Source organism: Diadema antillarum, unplaced genomic scaffold (genome assembly GCF_040938485.1).
Source record: "Diadema antillarum isolate AM-2024a unplaced genomic scaffold, OU_Dant_1.0 seq00001251_RagTag, whole genome shotgun sequence".
In the NCBI taxonomy this organism is placed as follows: Eukaryota; Metazoa; Echinodermata; class Echinoidea; order Diadematoida; family Diadematidae; genus Diadema; species Diadema antillarum.
Genome location: NW_027272037.1, coordinates 139,809 through 157,262, shown reverse-complemented (window position 1 = coordinate 157,262; position 17,454 = coordinate 139,809). Strand labels below are relative to the sequence as shown.

General features: G+C 40.2%; 1 protein-coding gene across 2 annotated transcripts in view; it reads left to right on the top strand.

Annotated features, from left to right (window-relative positions):
• LOC139745314 (sodium- and chloride-dependent betaine transporter-like) overlaps positions 1-17,454 on the top strand; it is a 100,824-nt gene that overhangs the window by 18,648 nt on the left and 64,722 nt on the right. For both annotated transcript variants that reach the window (XM_071655713.1, XM_071655712.1), the window contains exon 2: positions 15,438-15,557. In XM_071655713.1, the coding sequence (XP_071511814.1) occupies positions 15,516-15,557 (42 nt within the window). In that variant the 5' untranslated portion in view covers positions 15,438-15,515. The remainder of the gene's footprint in view (positions 1-15,437; positions 15,558-17,454) is intronic.

The window sequence follows — 17,454 nt, the reverse complement described above, 5'->3', positions numbered from 1 at the left end:
ATGCAGTTCGTGCAGACGACACGAGTTTCGAATGAAGGCCAATTTTTCCTTAGAAAAAACAGGAACCCGCAGGTCGACCATAATACTCAGTGCATAATGATATTGCTCTTTACCATACTACCGAATGCGGTAGTGATGCGGCAACCCTCTTTAAATACACTGTAGGATTACTGTGTGAATACCCAAGAAGGTGTAGGACCATGTATGTACTCCATATTGTAGCAGGACCTCACTACACGTATAGGCGAGCTTTTTGCCTGTACATTGTGTAGTATCTCCGCCAAACCATGGTGATACTCCCGCATCTTCGTGTAGCTCCATAATGATACACATAGTTCCATGGCCTGAGGGCAAACGAGCGTTGCATTCACGGATGTTTCTGGTGTGAAATGTACAATATTCACCTGCTCCATGTTTCTATATTTGTATCGGAATTGTCTTCAGATGTTATCGCTGTAGATCTCGCTAGCCCAGGGGACCTAATATTATTGGCATGGCAACCGTATGTAAATGAGATTGGTATCATATCGAACATAGTACATCGACAGAAAGAGAAAGAGAAAGAGAAAGAGGGAGGGGTAAGTAACATTGCCTGTGGTCTTTACGCAGCAAAATCAATGGACAATCATAATTACTTAAACAATCTTCTTACTGTACCAGTGGAATATAATCAACTTTATTCAACATGCCTCGACTGACCATTCTGTCTAGACGTATAGGAGGACTAATTAAGATTGGATAATTTCTCAGTTCTGTTATAAAGAGACCCTCGCCGATAAATTAAAAAGAAATGTCTTCATTTCATGTAGAACTTCTACTGTATATCGCCGTTAAATCATACCGGTTTTCACAAGTGCCGCTGATATGGCTTCGCGTATTAAAAATGGCATGTGCTGATATTAAAGGACCTGTGTAATGCAATTTTGACTTGTGTCGCTTTGAGTCCTATTATGCCCTGATCATCAGTAAACCATGTGGCCAAATGAATATGTAAATACGAGCAATATCATATTTTTTCATAATGTTCTTCCCTTTTCTTCAGATTTAATACGCCTACAAAAAAAAAAAAAAATCCAAACCACGTTTTTGTCGATGACAACGTCATCTGTCAATCACCGCTAAACTATGTGAATAACAACAACAGCAACAAACGAAACAAAACAAAACAACAACAATAACAACAAAACATTCCAATACACCTGGCCCTGACTGAGTATAGTCGTTTCTCTATTACTGATATGTTTAACCAGGGAAGTGAGACGAAAACAGCGTGTAAGTTATGCCCAGTCTAGCGGAAGGTGAATTCCAATGTCTTTTCTTAATCCTTATATTATGATTAGCAACTTAGCAGCGATTGACAAATTGCCATCCACAGAATCTAGATAATCTGAATAAAAATGGCAGAAATATTATTATATATATAAGTTAACACATTATCATGGCACATATCTAGATATTCATTTTGCCACATAATATAGTGATGAACAGGGGGTGATTTATTACCAAACCCAAGTTGACATGCACTAAGGTCTTGCAGTCCATAAAAGGTCCTGTAAGATTCAATTGTTTCATTAATGCAGTGTATTATTATGCATATACTGTACAGTGTACTAAGAACGGGCTGCAAACAAGAGGCACTGTCGGAAAGTATAGATAGAAAGTATTCTAAAATACTGCCCTGAAAACAAGAAATTGCTACCATGGAGAGAGCAAAAAAAATGTGTGACAATATTGGCCAGTTCATAGACGTATTCAAATCTAACGAACCTACCTATCTACCTTAAATGAAAGATCTTTCCAACTGTAACAGTCTGTCCGAGGATGGTCCGACGTAGCAGCAACTTACGGTCAAACCTGCCTCAGCGGCCACCTGTCTGTAGCGGCCACTGGGAAATCCCCGAGAGAAAAAGCCCTGTTAAAGACCCTGTGTATAGCGGTCACCTGTCGAACGCGGCCAGCGGCCACAAATTTTGTTTCATGCGGTAGATTTTAACCTGTCTATAGCGGCCACAGACCCACATGGAGCCGTTGCCGAGCCGATATTTCAGCGTGTTTTTCTGCTTTGTTGCCGTGCCAGTCATTCATGGGCAACGTTCAGTGATCGCTACAGCTGCATTCATCACTCATTTAGTCATGATAATGCATTAGTGTAAAGCTTTCTTCACGACTATACACACTGTGCACCAACTTGATAAACACCGGCATTGTTAAATGCATAAAACACACGTGTGCATAATTTTATGTATACACATTACGTGTACATGTAGGCAGTGCACACAAAAGTCGGATAACCTGTCCGATATAGCGGCCACTCTTTTCGTCACCCTTGGATGGCCGCTATAGACAGGTTTGACTGTACATAAAGGTGTATCCCAACTATAGTGAAATGCATCGATCCTTAATAGGTGGATGGTATAGCATGTCACAATGTCCCCAAAGAAAAATATCGATAACAAATAATGCGAATGAACAGGCATAATTCTTTGCCGAGGTATACCGGAGGGAGATGGCTGTAGCGAGGCAATACTAAATGTTAAAAGGATGTTATAGTTTTTTTTTCCGAGATGGAGATTCAGGTTTTAACTTTTTGATGAGATAATTAGAAGCCATGCTTAAATGAAATAACAAAGAGCGAACGATTCTGAGATTAATTAAACGTTTATTTGATGAAAATTGGGTTTGAAATGGCTGAGACATCCAATAGCAAAGAGGTCCTGATTAAAGGTGGACCCACCCTTTACTATAGGACCACTGTGCTTTACTTTGTTTTTGCTCTTTATTATTTCATATAAGTGATTTCAAATTATCTCACAAAAAGTTAAAACCTTAATCCCCAGCTCAACCAGAACTATGCTATCCCTTTAACATCTGTGCAGTACAACGGAATATTTTTCCTTCCGTATATTGTGTGATGACCAATTGTCCCAGTTGTTGAAGGATTGCTTTGTGTGTGCACGAAGGCATGCGTCTCATATTTGCACTGCTATACTACAAAGTAAACAAGGTTCAATTTGGAAGGCGATTTTAGTCATGATTCATTGACTGAGTATGACCCGATGTTGAATTCAGACCTTCAGGGCGTTACACAGCATAATTTTGGCAGAGCTTTTTGGGGGTAAAATGTATTTCTTATTTGACACCATTTTTTTCGTGATGAATTACGAAGGATTTTGCCGCAAGCATGTGTAGACAGTGAGATCTTTATCGTAATTCCGATTTCAAAGAAATTATCAATTTATGGTAAAAAAAAACAGACATGCAACACACAATCGAGTTTTAGTCACGCGTGTCCCTATTTGGATTGTGAAGAGTGGGAAAACGCCCCCAAATTATTCCGATGGCAACAAGCTTAATCTTACCCCTTGCGCTACAACATTACTAATATAAACTACTGATGATATCCCCACCTTTTACTCATATACCCAATTCTGTTTCTACTACAATACCAAGTATAACAATCGCCACTACACTGCTCTTTCTGCTTTTGCAGCCGATTCTGTGGCTTAGCTGTTCTTACCGGCAGCGTTTTTTTTTTTTTTTTTTAAGACGGCACAGATTGGGGCATGGCGGCGTGTTAAACCCATGGGAAAAACGTTGGGTTAGGGTTTTTGGTTATGGTTATGGTTAGGGTTAGGGTTAGGGTTTGATGGTTTGATGGTTAGGGGTTAGGATTAGGATTAGGGTTAGGTTTAGGGATAGGGTCCCCCGATAGATTTTTAGTTTCCCCCAATCTGTGCCGTCTAAAAAAAACCGCCTACCGGCACCACTCGACTTCTGCCGACTATTATTACAACGTGATAAAGTGTGCGCGTTTTTTACTGAAGTACGACCATGTAATATTATATACTGCTTTTTCACCTGCGGCTGAGTGCATGTGGCGCGCCATCTGAGTTTCGTGTATCATAGTACGAGCTTCTTTTGTATAGACAGCAGTGTTATGCATGTCTTAATACGAGCGATTCAGACCGTCTCCTGTCTGTAGAGATGAACATTTTACAGTTCAACTTTGCGCAATGAGCAGAAAAAGTCATTAGCGTACAATCAGACATGTTGGCTTTTATATCATTGTGATGTGATGATTTCTTGTGATCCTTACAAAAGATGCTTGCGAGCACACCCACCTGACAGCAAGCCCGATGGTATATTGTATTTTGCAATATTGATAGAAGAAGGTTGTTAAATACATTCAACACAAAACAAAGAAATGGATGCCCGCCGAAGTGTCAGTACACTGACACTGACAATTCTGGTCGAGCCGATCTGTTACACGCAAGTTCATTCTTTATTTGAACATGAAATCCATAAAATGTTACGTTGGGCAAACTTAATGCATGATTCCGCTTTGAAAACGCGTGAAGTGCCTACCCAGCTGATAAACAAGAAAGGTCGGGTATACCAATTTGCCCTTGAGCTAACTGTGAACTGGCTTATAGGTGCGTATCCCACGTGAGAACCAAAACGCACCGAAGTTACAATAGCTCCATGGTTACAACTTGTGTTGGCTTTCACAAGCTGTATCATCATTCCGGGACAATAGCGGCAAGAGCAGATTCAATGGATATTGTCGAGAGCAGAGCAAAAAAAAAATCATTATTGTTGTCATGGAATTTCATTCAGATAATGTGTGTGTGTATGGAGTGTTTGCCATTGATAACACCGTCGTTAATGATGGTGGCATATCCAGGGGATAGCACCGCCCTCTGAATTATAATCCCCCGCGTGTGAGTTTTCATAATGGAAGAAACGGGCGGTCTTCTTGCCTTTCATTTTCCGTCTGTGAACGTAGCCGGAACGATGTTCATTATTCGGAGGCCAGCGCCATGTTTCTATAAATATCATGACTCACTTAATTAACATCTACTTGTATTAAATGTCCCTACAGCATACTATTTGCTTATGTATAATTTTCATGCTGTAAGCAAATTTGATTGTTCGCAAGACTACTATTGATTAGTCGGAGTATGTCAAATCATTTTTTTTTTTCATCAGTTAATGATTAATTCAAGTCTTTTGACGACTAAAATTGTTACAGACTATTAATTACTATGGCTTACATATCGGTCTATTTTGTATTATACAACCCGATATGTCGAATGTCGAACTAAACATGAAGGGGAGGTGTGTTCGGGGGGTCATAATTATTATGAGGTCGTAGTTTGGGTCTGCAAAATTTTACCTGCGGATGTTAAGGCGTTGAATGAGATGCTGTATTATACAGAGCTCTTGTAATTTAGGTCATTCGGCTCCTATAGGTGAATCCGACTTCCAAGTACTGTAATTTATGGCGGCCATATTATAACTGGGGGGGGGGGGGGGTGCTGCTTCCAAAGAAGAACAAAAGCATTTTTCAATGGGTTATTCAATGAGCCAGTGTGCGTTGCTATGTCAGTGCATAAAATCTTTTGACATGCATACCTGAAGCCCCAGTTAAACATTGCTATTAAAAAAAAAACAGTACCCAAACCGCATTGGTCCATTTACTACACAGCCTTGCCTTGGTACAAAGTACACCAAAAAAGATTCCAGGTGTTTTCGATAACTCGAGATAACAATCTGTTGGAGTGATTTCGGGAATTTTACCTATATGTTTTTTGGATAACTGTTGGTACACAAATTGCACCTGCAACTGCATTGGGACAATCATTTTGTGTAGAAGGAAAGATGATTACGCCTGATCATGATATAATAGAGAAAAAAATACAAGGAGTTCTGCAGTACACTACACTGAATTTATTATAGTTCAGTCTACTGTACTCATATCACACTGACACAAAGGAATATGAGCACAAGCGTTTTTTATTTGGCTACAATTTGTCGCTGCATTCGATTCTTTACAGATATGCAGGTAGTGTTATCGAAGTCAGAATGTACATAATTTAAAGAGTTCATATAGGTATATACTGCACGCGCAGTCATTTCTATTCAATAAAAAACTCCCTTTAATAAGTGTTTTAGTGGTGTAAAAAAATTGTACGTATTGGTGACAGCCCTTCCCTATTATATTCTGTAGTATACTATTTCACGTTTTTGTGGTTATCTTCTTTCCTGGTCCATCTCCTTATCCAAAATGTCTCAAAAGTTGCTATAAACTTTGAATAGAAATGGATAGTTTCCAAAGAGCTGTTAGATTATGAGCCTTCCCAGTTGCATCAATCGCATCAAAACAAAGAGTAGTTTTGCAGACGTGAATCATATTGCGCCCCAATACTTGTTTTTTGTTTGATATTCCGAATGATCGAAGACTTAGCAAATATTTATACCCTGTTCGATCTACTGCAGACGAACAATGTTATTATCAGAAACACACAGAGCAACGAAAACATGCTCTAGGCCATGAAAATGGCTACGTATGGGTATTATGTGATTGAGCTTGTGTTCCAAAATGAAGGTGAAATCTGGAGTTTAATGTGCAGATGAGTCGAGAGCTTTATTTGGCAACAGCTAATCAATTATCACTTATATCATGTAAGAATAAAAGAGAGAAGAAGCGAGGAAATAAAGCATTATCATCACATTCAGAAAATCCCGGGAAAAAACACACCAACAGCTCACAGCAAGGGTATAAATTTTATAAACTCTGCCTTTTTATTTTACCTTGTTGATGTATTCAGTTCTGCTCACTTTATGAGAATGTATAATCAAGAATAAAAACAGGAGGAAATCTCCTGCTCTTACTTGGTTGGCACTGTAGGCCTTTAAACGTTTATCGGTGGTTGAGATAGCAATGTCTTCGAAAAGGAGAGGTGGGATCAGAAAAGTAACTGAGTCTGATTCTGTAAATTCTACAAAAGTTTGGCTTGATTATGTTTTTTTTTTCACAAAAAGATTTCAAAACTAACGTTGGGGAGTGTTCCCAGTCCCCCCCCCCCCCCCCCCCCCCCATTATGACAGCGTCGTGTGGCAAACCCGCGGGTAAACCGCGGCACGGCCCAGTTTTCTCACAATCCCATTCCAGCGCGTCCGTCACCTCTGACCGCGGTAACCTTGGTGACCTCGAAACAGATGGGGGCGCTAATACTCCAAAATATAAGAAAAGAAGCGAGAAATCGGCAACGACATTCTCTCTCGTCCGCCCATTCGTGTCTTGTCCTTCTGTCACGTATTCAAAGAGTGCCCCCTTGTTACTGTTCTGGCTTGGGGGGAAAAACGCAACATGAGGGCCAACATTTTGCACGTTCTGAGCTTTCTCCACTTTAAAGGCATAATTTACCATTTGCAGAAGAAACAAAAACCCAGCATTAGTTGCGTTAAAATAGTTCTAAAATGTGATTAGGGATAGAAACAACCACTGTAAAAATTTGAATCCGTATAATCGATGTTAAGTATTGTTAAATGCACCAAAAAAAGAATGTGAACAACAGTTACGGTTAATGAGAAAAATACTGATATCTCCTTATATCTTAGGCTTTATTGCAAAAATTTTATACGGTAGAATGTTTTGTGATACAACTGACCTACACATATGCTTCAAATGTGATATCTTGAACATTTTTTAAATCACTGCTCCCAAAGGTGTGATAAACAAAAGCTTTAAGGACATTTTACTCTCTCTCGTTGGTAATACAATCCATTGATGTCATGTACAGTATAGAATCAAGGAGGTACTAGGGGAGAATCAGTTTCGCATTTGGAGCTACTGCTTAGTGCCATCATGGTTTGCAACAAGGGGAATGTTGCATGGATTTCTCTGTATTTTGTTTTGTTTTGTATTGTTTCTTTTATTTTGCCATACAGAAGATAACTGAATGCCATGTTTAGAGTTGACGTTCACAGAACCTCTTCCTAGCATTTTAGATATCCGACTATCTAGTAACTGCACTTATTGATCTGACGAGTTGTTATACGTAGGCCTATAAGAAAAGAATCTTTGTTGAATGTATTTCCGATTTGAACAAAACTTCTTCATAGGTTTACGGCTTTTCATTTATTGCAGTCTGTTCGTGCAGATTTTCGAGCGCTATGATTTATAAATGTACTGTATAAATTGTTTTTTTTTTTAAATACTAGTACTCAAACGTGGGTATCTGCATAGGCTCTTTGTTTCTTTGATCAACGGATGGTATTCGTCTGCGAATGGCTATTGATAATCTGAGGGAAAACAATGCATATTGAAACAACAGTGACTGCTTAAAGGCCGTGTCACACCATAACGCGGGCTTGTGGCGAGGAGGTAGTTTCCAGCACGTATAGAAGATTTTCAGCGAGCGAACAAGAATGTTTGCAATTTTCATTCATGCCTTGTCATACCGTACGGGGGAACTTCTGCGGCTTGACTTGCGGGGAAACAAATTTACTCCAAGGAGCTCTCCGCAGTTGGTCCGCACCTGACAGTATCTAGCGCGTAGTTGCCCGGAGGTGCTCACGCAAGTCCGATTTAACCGCAGCCAAGTTTTGAGCATGACCAAAACTTTTTCCGGGCGAGTCGCGGGAATGCCCGTAGAGGTCCACGCAGAACGCCAGTAGGAGACCCTTTTTGAGCGGCAGTACTTCCCAGGCAATTCCCACGCAGGTACTTCGCAGTCCCGTATGCAGCCAAGATAATGAAATTCTGTGAGATTTCAGCCATTCCATTAGAGGAATTCCTTCACTAAGTTGTCAGCCCCCACGCGACTAGTACAAAGGTCACACAGTATACTCGCAAGTATAACGCGTCCAGCAAGTAAGACACATGCGCTGACTCGCACAAATCCTTTTCCGCCCTCAGGAATATCCGGTATGCTAGATAATCCCTACACGTAACAAGCCCGAGTAGCTTGCCCGGAAAGGTGTGACAGGGCCTAAACACGGTTGCGGGTAAAAGAATATGCGTGCGCACCTCCGGGCGACTACTTTTGAGATACATGCTAGGTACTGTCATGTGCGGATATCTACGGGGACCTCCGGGTAGTCAAAATTGTTCTTTGCAAGTCGCACGCAAGGCTGGTGTGACACGGCCTTAATACACACACGCACGTAACGGACATACACATACAGTCATTCACATTAATAATGATATTATTTTATCATAATTGAGCAAAGTCAACTCTTTATAGTTCTCAAGGCGCATGTAACATGCGCCTTTGACATCCACACACATGACCTTTCCATCACTTACTGATGGCCATTTTCTGATGGGGGAAGGGGTGTTTAATTTTCTCTCTAAGCCACCAGAAACGCGATTGTTTCATTTTTGAATTAAACTATAAAGCTAATTTGCATGCGTAATATGTGGATTCAACCAATATCGTAGGGTGTGCTAGTAAACAATTAAGATCCGCAACTCTATTATATTTAAAGTCGTATTTTAATTGAAACGTCTCTAACACGTTCGTCTGCTTGTGTAGTTTACCAAAGCCTATACTTATTGGCGTGGATTAAAACTAAATCTGAAGTTTTTGTAGCAAATGAATAACGACAAACAGCTATAAAGATTCAAAATGTGAATACGTGAACGATGTGTATTATGGTATGCGTGGTTGTCTCTTAGACGATTTTCTTCCCTCGTCTATTTTTCATTAGGAGCCGCCCCCCATCACACACGCACGCACGCACACACACACACACACACACACACACACACACACTCTCTCTCTCTCTCTCTCTCTCTCTCTCTCTCTTTTCCAGGGACTGATGTGACTCTTTAACATCACAACCGTTTCATATTACGTATACACATGAATATTGATCACCTGTCATAATCAAGGACGCAAAATAAAAAGATTACTGTCTGATCGCAGTGCATGCATGCACGGAAAATTTTCGCAAACGTGCAATCAGCATCGTCGTAATATATCGCATTCACACACGCAAAACAATTAAGCCTACATAATATTATCATGATACACACAGTATAGCGTGTGCCTTGTCAATAACTGACGTGATCAGTTTACTTGCAAGGTGCAAGATTCAAAATTTTCTTGTGATTCTATCCCACACCCCCTTTCTGACATTTTTATTTTTTCTTAATGGGGAGGGGGGGGGGGGGGGTCAATTTTGTTCGATGTAATGAGCTTTACCCCCGCCCCCATCATCCTGTTTCAGGGAGGGTTGGGGGGGGGGGGAGTTGTGGATGAGATAAAGGTTTTGTGAGACAAAATATTCATTTATCGGTTTCTTTCAGGAGATATTCCCAATGGCAGGGTAGGGTACTACTATCCTTTAAGAATGCATGATTATCCATAGGCGAATCCCCTGCGTGTTCTATTATACCACAATACGGTCCGTATTGAATGCAATTCGTCTCTGGAGCTTTGATCAATTGTTTTCATGCAACCCCCCGGCCATCCTACCTGTACTGGTTTCATTATCAAAAGCGCTTTTCGCGTTGATAACACCGTGGAAAATTCCACTGGAATTTGACACTGGTAGGTTCGTATATCACTTGGCGTTATTCCATACAAATATAGACCTAATCATTATTATTCATTTAAAGTTTTGTGTGGTTTTTTTTTTAATCAGCATGCGATGAGTTCATCATCATGCTGTAATGTGTCTGTATGTGTATACACAAGCTTGAATCGCATCCACAGACGATGCATCACGTTTCTGGTGGTATGGGCCAGGTGGCGTGGTCATTACCTACCCCATCCTTCTTGGCTGACTGAGCTTGCAGTTTGTGATTACTGAAATGAAAACATGACGTATACAAGAAACAGTAGGCCTACATATCCTATCGATTATGTCGCCCATATGCGTGGGGCAGGCCGCTCGCATGACCGTGCGAATACACAAACCAAAGCCTGTTGTCATATATACTTACGAGGAAAATTCCTGAATGAAGAATACAATAATAGATAGATAATAGTTTCCTTCAAGTTCGAACGTCTAAAAGTTATCATGCCCTATCAAGGTGGCATGCTCAAGCTACAGTTGAAATATTGTGGATTCATTTCATTTTTATGTATCTTATTGGCAAACATATTGAAAGCGAAGTCCGTATGGCCATGGGCCAAGTGATAATGATAGTTTCAACACAAATATAAATATTTGGGACTGATACAATTATGTATTGGCTGATGATAATCCCTATGTATGCATGCTGACAATGTGTTATTGTAAGGATCACAAGGGAAAATGATGCGTAGTGATGTCTATAAGAGAATGATTCATTTTGCAACAACAACAAAAAAGAATAAGAATATGCACAACCATTGTAATGTAACGTTCATTATAATTGTACTTGCCCATAACAATATTTTTGTCTTGTTTACAAATATCTCGCAATATAGTGGCAGCAAAAAGAATATAAAACAGCAATAAAAAGGGAATGAAATTTCGAGTTCTTCAGGAAAAACTTAGGCTTTAAAGGAATAAACGTGATATTAAGCGGTTGTTGCGCGCCTTCCAAGTACAAGATATCCGTATTTGCTGCTGATGCTTTCCCGGAACGGCCATTGGCAAGATGCCAACTCAGCCAGGTCTATCAGATTTGGAACTACAGTTGAGTTTTCCTTAACGCCGTGAAGGAGGAAATCCACCCCAAAAATAAATAGACTTCAAAAGGAAGAGAAAAATAGCCCCTACAGAACGATACAAAAATGACGAAAATCGGATAAGAAATAAGAAATATATGATATATTGACATTTCCAATTTTTCCGAAGACATTTCTTGACCAATCCTTATGAATATTCAAAATGAGCGAGTTGACGATGTTTTACCCTCACAATTTTTTTCATGTATATGTTGTATCTGAAATTTGGTAAAATAGTTCCTTTATACAAGTAAAAGCATGTTCCCATACCAAGATATATCAGAGGTAACATATATGTTCTTTTTTCCATGGTTTTACGGTAAGTTTTTAAGTGAGCTATTGCGATCGCCCTTCGTCCGGCGTCCGTCGTGCGTCGTGCGTCGTGCGTAAACTTTTTACATTTTCATCTTCTTCTTGAAAACCCCAAGACCGATTTTCATCAAACTTGGCAGGTAGCATCCCTAGGGGGGTTAGGAACTCAATTTCTTAAAATGGGCACCATACCCCACCCAGGGGGCCCCCAGGGGGGGGGGGCCCAAACCCCCCAAAATTAAGGAATCTGTAAAAATCTTCTTCTCCAGAACCAGAAGTGATAGAGCTAAGTTCATACTATGAGTTAGTACATTGATGACACTAGTTTCAACTTTCTTCATGGCAGAATCAGGGGTGCCCCACTTGGGACCCAGGGAAGGGGGGTGGGGAGGGGTTCTAATGGGGCCTAAATTGTACGTTTTCATCTTCTTCTTGAGAACCCCAAGACCGATTTTCACCAAACTTGGCAGGTAGCATCCCTAGGGGGTTAGGAACTCAATTTGTTAAAATGGGCACCATGCCCCACCCAGGGGGCCCCAGGGGGCCCAAACGCCCCAAAATTAAGGAATCTGTAAAAATCTTCTTTAGAACCGGAAGTGGTAGAGCTAAGTTAATACTATGAGTTTGTACATTGATGACTGCAGTTTCAAGTTTGTTCATGGCAGAATCAGGGGTGCCCCCCTTGGGACACAGGGGAGGGGGGGTGAGGAGGGGTCCTAATGGGGCCTAATTTGTACATTTTTATCTTCTTGAGAACCCCATGACCCATTTTCACCAATTGGCAGGTAGCATCCCTAGGGGGTTAAGATCTCAATTTGTGAAAATGGGCACCATGCCCCACCCAGGGGGCCCAAGGGGGGGGGGGGGGCCCCAAACCCCCAAAATGAAGGAATCTTTAAAAATCTTCTCTAGAATCAGAAGTTATAGAGCTAAGATAATATTATGAGTGAGTACATTAATGACTGTATTTTCAAGTTTGTTCATAGGAGATCCAGGGGTGCCCCTCTTGGGGCAGGGGGGGGGGATTGGTTGGGAAGGTCCAAATGGGGGCCTGAATGGTACATTTTCATCTTCTTCCTGAAACCTCATGATGTATTTTCGTCAAACTTGGCAGGTAGCATCCCTAGGGGGCCAGGATCTCAATTTATAAAAATGGGCACCATGCCCCACCCAGAGGGCCCCAGGGTGCCCCAATCCCCCCAAATTACGGAATCTTAAAAAAATTTGGGCCCTTATTGTACATTTTCATCTTCTACTTGAGAATGCCTGGTCAAATTTTGGTAGAGCTGTGAATAAGTTAGATTAGTGACTGCGTGAAAGGTGAACTTGCGATACTCAGGTGAGCGCTAGACCCGCGGGTCTCTGTATCTGAGATATGAGATTTTTGTCATTTCTGTATATGAAATAACTTAGAAATTGTGAGAGCATGACATCGTCAACTTGCTGATTTGAATTTTCATAACGACCGGTCAGGAAGTGTTTTCCGAAAAAGAAAATGAAATTTCAAAATGTTATATCTTCCTTATTTCTTATCCGATTTTTTGGTCATTTTTGTATCGCTCTATAAGGAACATTTTTCTCTTTCTTTTGAAATTTATTCGTTTTGGAGTGGATTTCCTCTCTAAATCTTCAAAATGATGTAGTTGGCCACTGAAGACAGTTTCGATTTAGTTGAATAGACCGTTTCTGTAAATAAGCATCAAAATGCTTGGGTGTTTCTAATCTTTTCGTGATACTGATAGTAACGAACCATTTTATTCCACAATCTCACAATATGTCAAAGGCTATCAACAACTAGTGCATGAGAATGTCCAGGATGAAAATGTCGGAACATAGTTAAATGACTTCAAATTTCTAGCTATTTGTTCACGGGGAGGAGGGGGGAGGACCTTGTAAAAATGCTCGTACTTCAAAGCATTTCGATGATTTTGCTCAAAGTTTGCACAAATAATCAAAATTGCTACTTCAGGCGATCCTCAAGGAGGAACCACATGCTTGTTAAGCATATGCTATATTCACAAATATTATAATAATGTCAGTAAACTGGTATACTGGATACTTCATTACCAAGTCCTCACAAAGACTAAACTACCCATAAATATGACTATATACATTTTTCAATCGACAAAACGAAACATGCCAACTTTATGCAGTGTTCGAATTAAGTGTATCATGCATCGTGCTCATACTCGAATATTTAATGGATGCAGTTGGGCAGTAGGCCTAATACACAGATCGGCCATCAAGAGTAGCAAGACGCAGCGACATTGCTATTTTTAGAGAACAGTATAAATTATACCCGCAGGTTCGAGAGCAATTAATTGTAGTGCAATATACTTGCTTTCATTATGCACAGTAATTTCTGGCCATTATTTCATGACGCGTGTGTTCTGCATAATCAAAACGGTTTCGGGAGGTGACTTACATCTCGGAGTGTTGGATGTAGGTTAGGTCTGGCATCAGATTTCTCCGGTATGTTAATGATGCGGTGTACATGAGTCATCCAGGTGTTAAAGCTCTCTTCTTTTGTATACGCTGACCACTCTGTCATTTCTGTGAATTCACAGAGCAGAATATCCACATGACCTATATAAAGGGGACAGAAACCTTCACTTCTGCTTGTCCTTATTGTAAAACTGGAAGTTATACTTAGGCAAAAAATAGAAGAGTGTTTCCTTCTGTACATTATAGCAATCGCTAGAGGACTATGGGCACAGCGTTGGTGACCAGTTATTGACGACACTCCATAATAGACATGTTTCGCGCTCGGCTTTATTCATAATTACATTCTTCTTTCCAATCATGGCCGAAATGTATTCTTCACATGGCCTTGTGAAGTTGTGACTATGAAAAACGAGTGAATCAGAAAAGACCAAAAAAGTGTTTATTTATATCCGTTTTGTTGTTGGATCACAAAGGAGCTTCTTCCGGTATCACCCACTAGTACTGCATTGCTGAATTCAATTCACATTTTCGTCAGATCATCTTAAAGGGATGGTATAGTTCTGGTTGAGATGGGATTCAGGTTTTAACTTTTTGCGAGATAATTAGAAACCACTTAAATGAAATATTACAAAACATTATTGATTCTAAGAGGAATTAAAAGCTTATTTTAATTTTATTTTCATAAAATAAAATTCTAATTTCTCTTAGAATGGTATAATCTTTAATATTTCATGTATGTGGTTTCTAATTATCTCACAAAATGTTGAACCTGAATCTCCATCTCGCCCAGTATCCTTTACTGTTGGACAGTTAACTCAAAACGAGAGAGGTCTACGTGATGTGCTTACTTAGCGTTTTATGTCGTTTCGCGTGATGGGTCCAGATAGTCAGACATTTTTGTAACCACAGGTGACTAGTCGTTCCGGCACATAATTTTTACCTCATTGGTATGTGGAAATCCATGTAACTGAAAAAAGCGATACACCAGTTTTATTATAGGAATGGCTCGTTCCAACGCCCAAATCGGATTAACGGGTTTCGAGGATTGGGCTGTCCGTGGACATTGTTATATCTTTGTTGTGGACAGTAATTGTGTCCTCTATATATCAAAGCTTTTGTGCGTTCAATGACCCTTAGTCTCTCATTTTCTCTCCCTCTCTCCCCCTCTGTCTTTCCCTCTCTCTTTCTTTCTTCGTATCTCACTCTCCTTTCCAAATGACCTCTTTCCAGGTTGCGTTGACGAAAAGCTGTGTCAAGAAACAAAAGGACGAAAAAGTGACGGAAGGTTTTCGGAGAATATAGGGCAAGATGACTGTCTTCTCGCAGGATTCCGGTTGGGCCGCTGTGCCGGTAAGTGTTCATCCACTGTCGTCTTAGTAAAATCTGATTTGCGCCTTTCTACAGAACAATATAGAACTGACGACTAAAATGATGAGGATAAAAATAATTCCTTTTGGCGCCATGCATGCTGGTTTTCTGTTGCCTTGACGAAATACGTAAAGAGGAATAATGCAGTTTTGGGAAAGAGGGGAAAACTGTAATGACATTGCACACAAGATATAGCCAGACGATCTAAAGAAAATGCTGTTAGTCATAGGCAATATTTAAGTATACCCACCATAGAATAACAAAAAGACAACAAAAAAAAATGTCTGTGAATGGTCTCAGTCATCCAGGTAAAACAAATCATTCCGAAAGTCCGAAATTCCCCGACCTTGTCATGGGTCAATAACCAATTGCCGCCAAAGATCAGTCGGCCTGATGAAGCATCCCAAGAGGACGTGAAACGTCGCTACTCCTAAATACAAGAAAGTCCAGTTGACTATAGATTTACTGATATAGTTCATGAACCACAAAAATACATGTCTCGAAGATATTGACTTCTCCGTACTCGTACATTGATGCCGAGTGCCGTCAGATATCATAGATTTAGAAAATTTGTTTCTTACAAAGGTGTGCTAATTAGACGAAGCAGTTTACGAAAGTACACGACCAAACAAAGAAGTAAGTGTACAAATTCGTTTTGCCTCTAAGAGAGTCAAATCGATTTGTTGGTTGTTTATTTGTCCAGTATGGTAATTGTAATAATCGTGATTTTAGCCAATGCTTACCTAAATGCTTACAACGGACGAAAATCCGCACTCATGAAATATAGTTTGTGGTTTGCCAATGAGAATAAGCTATAGTACACGCTAAACCCGGCTTGGGACTCCCAACTCATAAATGTCATAGAACTGGACAGGTTGCATATGGCAGTCATAGAGTTAATGCTAATTTGCAATAATGCATGTTCAGTCTCTGCTTGCCGTTTCCGTCGTATACAGTATTATGCGAGCATCCGTCGAACAGAGGTGGCGCTGTTCTATCTTATTATGGCGAATTGCTCGTCAAAGTCGGGGCAAAGGGCAGGTTTACTGCGTGCCTTGGATATTGCAGAGTTCATTCATAATTGACAGTTTAATAGTCAGTAGTGGACTCCGTGAAAACCTAGCTAGTTGCGTACACAATCTTTGATTTATTTATTCATCCATTTGTTTTATTTATGTATTCTGAACTTTATTTTTTTTCCACATTATCACGTTTACTCGTTTGCCAAACTGCATTCCGGGTGCGACAGCATCCCTTTCATTGTATTTTTCCGGAGCTTTGTTGAGAACATCATTCCAACTGCAACTGGCACTTGCCGGCGGTGTTAGTGCTGGGGTTATCGGTTAACGTGCGGAATATTGTCTCTACAGTGTACCTCGCCGAAAATTTCAAATTGTCTTGACTGTTTTCGTGCCCTTAGCGTCCACTTATGCTGATGTCGTTTCACACCAGAATAATGATCGTGTACCGATATGAAATCCTGTCGAAAGTAGATGGCGCTGTTCCATAACAGCGAGTTGTGGGAAATAGTATGTTGATCAATGACCGACTTCATAGAACGAAGTGCAGACGTCTGCGCCTTGATTCATTATCATTATTGCAGAGGTGGTGAAAAGCAGAACCGGACTGCCTTTAAAAAGATCCGCGATTTGTTGAGTTCATAAATAGGATGCAAAACTGCACATGGCCGTTACATAGGCATATCGGTTATTTGGTTCGAAATGAGAGGCAATGTAAAGGAGAAACTGAGAATCTCGAAAGGACAGCACTATTGTACTTCGAAATAAAAGTAAATAAAAGGAGCAATATTGTCATTAACATTTGAAGGAAAATTGAGGATAAAAATTAATGCTATAAGAAAAAATGCAAACTTTAAAGA